The sequence below is a fragment of the Gobio gobio genome (genome assembly GCF_949357685.1).
Source record: "Gobio gobio genome assembly, chromosome: 20".
Lineage (NCBI taxonomy): Eukaryota > Metazoa > Chordata > Actinopteri > Cypriniformes > Gobionidae > Gobio > Gobio gobio.
In genome coordinates, this window is record NC_137113.1 from 23,346,668 (window position 1) to 23,354,125 (window position 7,458).

General features: G+C 38.5%; 1 protein-coding gene across 3 annotated transcripts in view; it reads left to right on the top strand.

Annotated features, from left to right (window-relative positions):
- The window catches only part of mpp7a (MAGUK p55 scaffold protein 7a), a 164,851-nt gene extending 158,069 nt beyond the window's left edge, over nt 1–6,782 (top strand). For all 3 annotated transcript variants that reach the window (XM_079801430.1, XM_079801431.1, XM_079801432.1), the window contains 2 exons: nt 496–639; nt 4,597–6,782. In XM_079801430.1, the coding sequence (XP_079657556.1) occupies nt 496–639; nt 4,597–4,776 (324 nt within the window). In that variant the 3' untranslated portion in view covers nt 4,777–6,782. The remainder of the gene's footprint in view (nt 1–495; nt 640–4,596) is intronic.
- Nucleotides 6,783–7,458: the final 676 nt, after the last annotated feature.

The window sequence follows — 7,458 nt, forward strand, 5'->3', positions numbered from 1 at the left end:
CAATTGAAACAATATGAGGGTGACTAAATGATGTCGACATTTGAATATTTTTAATTAACTTTCCTTTTAAATATACAGCGGGAGAAACAGCCCGTTTATTTCTAGGCCTTGAAAGAGGGAGGAAAATTATGGTGAAAACCGCTTGTGGTAAAACTTAGAACTAGTGATTAATTCAGTCAGTTGAAAAACCTCCACAGAAATACATGGTTAAGTTTAGTGGTCTGATTGTTTTGAGCATGAGGATTTCAACTACCTGAAGTGTAATGCATCTGACCAGAGTGCTTTATTTTCACTCATGGCGTCAGATCAGTTGAGCTCAGTGTGAATCAGCTGCTCTGTTTTCTGTCAAAATGTAACAGTGACTAACAGCAATAATGTTCAGAAGTATCAGTGTCAAACTAAATCATGATGGCATGAGTGATGCTGCTTTAATGACTGCGGTTCACCCTGCTCTCTTTATCTTTCTCCCTCTTTTTCACATTCTCTCTCCATCAGACGCTAAAACATCTTCGCACGGCCGAGTTTAAGCCCTACGTGGTGTTTGTGAAGCCTCCATCCATCGAGCGTTTGAGAGAGACCAGGAGCAATGCAAAAGTCATCTCAGGCAAAGACGATAAGAACTCGTCCAGAACCTTCTCGGTAATACACACCACACACAGCTTCAACTTCAATCTGTCCATCTATCATTCTCTTTCATCCTGATGTGATCTCTTTTCTCTCTCAATAAGTCATTGTGGGTTTTAGGTTGTATTAGCAGTTTTTGTTCCATTATCTCACATAGTTCTTGGTGAAATAAGAAATAGATTTCATCACTTCCTGGCAGGCGACATCCACATAATTTATTATAGTCGTTTTCTTTTTGGACCAAGCAAACATATGCTGGGTTAGTGCTTAAACGCGTGCGCGTGTGTGTGTGCGCGCCTCACGTGTGTGTATGCATTTATGTGTAACCGGTCCCCTGAGCGGCAACCTGATATGAGACCCGTGATCTCACACTACACCTGTATGACTACACTCAAAGAAAAACACATGAAATCAATTAGCACGTACACCAGACTCTTACCTTGTGCTGCCGTTAGTTTGCGCTATGTGTGTGTGTGTGATACGGTGTGAATATGCGGAGTATCTAATGACTTTCCCAGAGTTCAGCTCCTGCCTCTGTATCTTGCTGTGAGTCTGTACCGGGACCAAGCACGCGTGCTACAGAATAAGTGACCCCGGAAACCCGACTCCACCACACGCAGAGATGGCTTGATGCCGATTGTCACCACAGAGACGTTCCGCGTCGAAGATTGTCAAATGTGTTTAGGAGCTCTGAACATGTGCTCACCTGTCAACCCATTGACACAAGAAGTGTTCAAACGCAATACACTCTTTTTCCGTCTTTCGCACAACACACAATGGGAATGGTAGCTAATTTTGCACAGGAATTCTCCGCTGATTCAACTGAATGCTAATTTTCACACAGTAGCTTTTGTCTGTTTATCCATTTTGATTTCATAAAGCAACTGACAAAATATAAATAATTTTTATACACACACCCACCGTGTTGCCGGTGTAGCTCATCCAGGCTCCGCTGCACAACAACTGATATTATGATTTTCGTTTCGATTTTATGATTTCGATTTTGTTGTACTATATTGATGTGAAAAAAATACAGGAATTTTTACTAGGTGAATACTTTTATTTGGAAATAATTATTAATTCTAGAATGATTGGGGTGATTTTGTTAGAGTCCTCTGCATGGATTTTTTTTTTTTTAAAGCTGAAAATATACTTTGTACTCAGACTATTTTGCAAACCATAGTTTTAGGGTTGGACAATTTGCGGAAAAACTTGAAAATTTGGATGTTTACATTTGAGTACTCTTTTACAAGAAAAGATCACACAGTTTTTGACTCAATATTAATGACTATACATTTCTATTGTGATTTTAATAAAATAATATAAATATTTTTTTTCAGTTAAGAAGTTTTTTCCTGTTTTCTGTCTTGTTTTCTTCATTTTCAAACATTAAACTATCAGTTTTATTTTGTTGCTTTGCCAGCAAAATATGTGTGCGGCTAGATTGAATGATGAAGCACAGCACTGTTATTTAAACAAGTGCAGGTCAATCAAGCCGCTCTGAGATGCTAAATCTGACCTGCATTTATGTAAATGCTTTACTCTGAATTAATTAAATGTGCACCGCTGGTTTCAATCGCAGCCATTGCAAATTGACTCTTCCATACAGCAAAATACCGATATCAATTTATTTTGATATATGGTGCAAGCCCTAATACGCAGGCTCAAAGATTTACACTAGCAGCATATTTCATTATTATGTCAACACCTTTGAAACTGAATAGATGCTGGTCACATTAATTCAAACCGCTGAATGTGCGATTAGACCACACTATACCCAAAGTTTAAAATTTGCAGAAAGCTCAAGGATTATGCCGTTGTGAAAGGGAATGTTGCTCTGGCTATCTCTTTTGTCTGAGGAACTGTACCAAAAGCTGTCCGCACCATCCAAAGCAACTGTCTGCCTGCTTTCAACAGGTCACTGTGGGCACTAGTGAAGGAAAAAGAAACCCTTGCTAGCTGGCAAAACTTAGCAAAAGTCAATTATAGACCCTGACAGTGTTAAAGGCATCCAGATTCAGCCTATTATAGGTACGCAAGAAAAATCGTGTTTGATGAAATGTCACAGCCATATTTTATCCAGGACTTTGCTGTATTTCTTTCTCAGAGAGAGACACTGCATCTGTTAGAGCCATGAGCTTGAGCGCCGTCGGCTATGTGCAAGAAAACAGGCATCCCTTTGTTTCTGTGAATCCAGACTTCCACTCTATTGTTCTCTGTTTTAGTAACGCTCGCATAACATTAATGCAGTTTTTTGTGTAAAAGATCAAAATATAATTCGTTCTCTTTTTAGGAGTAGCAAAAACCTTGAAATTTCATAAAAATGTCATCAGATGTGGAAGAGCAGAGTTTCGTCGTCTGGCATTAAATGGAATGGAAACATAAGCTAAAATTGGAGGATTTTTTTTTTTCCTTTTTTGTCCTGTGCTTGGTGAAAGCTAGCCCAGTCCACAGATTAAGTGCCTTTACTTTGGGAATATAAAAACTAGGACCTCTTGACGACCCAGAGATGTCCTTTTTTGAACGGGTTTAATGATAAGGGCAGGTGCACTTTATATGATCCAATAAAAATTGATTTTCCGGCAAGGATTGAGAGATAAGCAGAGCTCATGCTGACTGTGGAGGGGGAGAGAGAGCTTAGCACTGAAGAAATTCCTCTATTTTTGAAGAGGGAAGACCTAGACGTTGAGTGAAAGGTTGCATTAGAGCCTCTGGGAAATAAACAATCGGAAAGAAATGCGGAGGAAAAATGGATTTAAACCCTTGAAACTGATCAGATTTGGTAATAACACTCCCCTGGAGGCACAACATCTGTTATACCTCAATTAGCATGAGGTTTTTATTTGATGACAGAATGAAGAAAAGATATGTTCAGACCTTGGGCCAAACCTTTGACTATTTAGGCCAAACACAAGCTAATTCACCACGTTCAACCAGAGCTTTATTAAAGCCATGACTAAGTCAATGAACTGCGACTTTTGATGCGTTCTGCCAATAACTGTCAGATTGAGAGACTGCTGTAATTTTCAGAACGCCAGCAGCTCTGTGACCCAACTGAAACTGAAATGTTGACTAAATCTCAACTCTTGATCAAGAGAGAAAAACGGAGAGATTTTAACAGAGTGGGAGGAGATGTTGCGTCTAACACTGGCCACACGCCATGGCTTCGCGAAGCTAGCTGTTTTCTTGTCTGCTAATTATCTGCCAATTTCCATATTTACTGTGTGCTTAATAGCTTCTTAGCCAAAAGCTTCTGATTTTCTTTTAGCATGGCAATATGTTTTATAGCATCGTATCGCTCTGTGTGGGTCCCATGTTTTTATGTTGTAAAAGTTGAGTCTATATTGGTAAAGCCACTCAAACCATGCCATGTTCTCTGAGACTGGCACCGAATGCCAAGATTGCCCACACAAACGCTTATTTAGGACCCACAAGCCCAGAAAGGTCCAAGGCCATGTTAGAGAGTCTAGAGATAACTAGTCTATTTTAATGTGTTTTGTATAAAGTGTATAGTATTTGTACGGTTTTTCAGTGACTGTGGTTTATTTTGAACGGGGAAAAATATATAATGAATAATTATTGTTGATCATTGTGTAGGGCTTTTAAGCGTCAATGTGTAGTACATGCCAGGGTATAAAATTGAGGTCTGTTTATTCACTCCACTTTTCCTGTGATCAAAACCACTGGAGATCCAGACCTCAAACTATAACTCTAACTGTGCACCACCTCAGTAGAACATTAAATATCAGTTTATAGTTTTATCTTTTATCACATGTAGATATTTTTGCATTTCTGCATCTAAAGCAGTTTTATTGTAAACAAAAAAAGAATAGTTTTTAATTAAGTCAGTGTTTAGGGCATCTATGAAAGTCCTTTTTGGAAGCTTGTTTTTGGGAATACTGTGGGAAAGTGTGTTTTGGACTTTTTGGGGGCACATTTCATGTCTTTGACTTGAATGTGTTTGTTGTTTAGGAGGAAGACTTCCAGGAGATGATCAGTGCCTCTCAGATGATGGAAAACCAGTATGGTCACCTCTTTGAAAAGGTCATTGTGAACGATGACCTCACTGTTGCCTTCAACGAGCTCAAGCAGGCGCTCAGAAAAGTGGAGACAGAAACACACTGGGTGCCCATCAGCTGGACTCATTCCTGAGGGGCTGCACTAAAGGAACAAAGGAACAAGGCATCATATTTTGTGGGGAGGAAACGAAGGGAAAGACTTTAAGAACTGTGAAAGATTTCTTTTTATTGATTCTTTTTATTTTTTGGCTGTAGATGGTGACAGGGAAAATATGTTAGTTGTCTTAACACATCTGAAGTGGTTTATCTGTTCTTGGAGACTAAAGTGGAAGCGCATAGGTTTGCTTTTGTTTTGTCATGGTGGATATAACTGAACGGGTGTAATCGCACTCAAAGTCAGCAAACGTCTGATAGTTTAGCAGCCGCTAAGAGAGTGTTCAAACTGCCAATCAAGTGGTCTGGTGGTGTTGACCACTCCTTGGTGTATTTTTAACATTAGTTTATAGAAACCAAATGGATGATTATTATTTTTGTGCTCAAAGTACACTTTTTTTTTTTTTTTTTTTTAATTCAGAATTTAGCACACTGTACTCCATTTGCCTGTTTCTCTGCAGCTAGTTTAATCAGCACGAGGCAGCACATCATGTGATGTCAGTGGGCCCAAAGTGATTTTATTTAAATAGAAAATTAATATATTTCTATATTTTTTTTTACTTTTCTTTTTAGCCCGTTCCAAGTTTAGATTTATTCAATCAATATCAGCTGTGAGTTTTTTTTTAGTCTTTTTAGTAAGTGCTCATGGCTGATCAGAGCCTCAGGGTTTTATTCATGTATAACCCGCTGCGTGCAAAAGCTGACTTCTTTATTTCAGTTTCATCTCTTTCTTTCTCTCCCTTTTCCCTCCATCTTCATCCTGTTGTTGAGGGAAAACGCATAGGGAATGTACTTTATCTGGGCTGATTAGGGAAGAATCTCTTAAATCTGTGTTTAACAGCAGCACTTCCACTATTGAATCTCAGAGAAAATGATGTTAAATGGTAACCTTAAATGTTATAAGGTGTTTCAGACAGGCATAGTTCACCCAAAAATGAAAATTCTGTCATTCATTTTATTCTGTTTTACTGTATAGCTAAAGAGACGTTGAAGATAGGACATGAGTCAAATCGAGTTTGATGGTACTTTCTTATTTTTGGTGCTCAACAGTCCCATCCACCTTAACTTGTGTGTTCTGCAGAAGACCGAATGTTGTACGGATTTGTACAACTAGTGATGCACTGAAATTTCGACAACTGAAAATATTCTTCTAAAAAAATAGGGTCCAACCTAAATATTTTTGTACTGCAGTATGTAAAATGAGTTTGATGCTGAAAGGTGGCTCATTGTTAAAGAGCTGGACTGGTTTAATTTATCATCTGAGAACACAACACACCAAATAGCATATTGAGTTCTATGGTTTAATTATATTTGAATTTAATTACCCAAACTTTGTTTTGGTTTTCATCATCTAAATGACAACTTACATTTCAGTTAATCACTTGTAACAACATGAGACTGAGTGAGGACAGAATTGTCATTTATTTGGTGAACAATCCTATTAATGTCTGAAAAAGCCTTACATAAAGATATGCCACTAAATACGTGTATATTTTTGTTGTCATTGTGTTCTTTCAACTCATTGGTTTGCAATCAAGCAGTGTCAATCACTCGCTCACACTCTTATGTACTGTTACTGTATTTAGTCCTACAGTCCACATAAATACACTGTAGTTTTGCCTTCAAAATCAAGGTGCACTGACGTTTGTTCATTTAAACTCACTATGTTTGTCCTTGCCTCATTTTTTCATTTCTGTTTTTCCCCTATACTTGCCTATACAAAACTGCTTCAACATTTTTGTCAAACTTTGAAGTCTTTCTTAATATGAAATATGCAAAGTGAACATGGATTTCTGTATTTCAGTAATGTACCTGTATGTATATCTGGTTGTCTGTCCTCTGCCAAGTGGATGATATTTGTTGAAGCCTCATCTAAACAACAATTCATGTACATCTATTGTTTCGTTCTGTCAAGGATCAAGAGTTTACAACCTGTGCTGTTATAAAACATCCCCTCCAAAAGGGCATTAAATATGTAAATCGGTTATGTACTGTTCAATTTTTATCATGAAGAGGGAGGAGTGTTTTTGTAATTAATAACCAATGTTTCCTTTAATAGTTAATTCATGTCAGCATTCGCAGGTCTTCAGACACAAAGGGCCAGTGGGACAGACTCATCGCTCAGGCTTTGCTCACTACAGAGATCTCACTGTCTGATGAGATGCCAAAACAAACCAGCAGCCAACACAATGACCCATAATCCTCCAGCTCCCCTTCCATCACAGTCCTGCCGCCGCCGCTCAGGGCTGATAGTGAGGAGATCGAAATGGATGGATGACAGTAGACAGGAAGATGGATAGAATTTGAGTGTAGCTGGCCAGGAAGAGGTAACAATGTTTTTCAAGACTGATAGAAGCCCACTTCACTCATTTGTGTGTATGTGTGTGTTTCCCCCCTTGTTCTTGGCATTATTAAAAGGAAAATCTTTGCCAAATATTGCCAAAAGTTTTGGGACAACTGTCTTTACATGCACATGAACTTTAATGACATGCCATTCTTAATCTGTAGGGTTTAATATGGAGTTGGCCCACCTTTTTCAGCTATAACGGCTTCAACTCTTCTGGGAAGGTTTTCCACAAGGTTTAAGAGTGTGTTTATGGGAATTTTTGACCATTCTTCTGGAAGCGCATTTGTGAGGTCAGGCACTGATGTTGGACAAGAA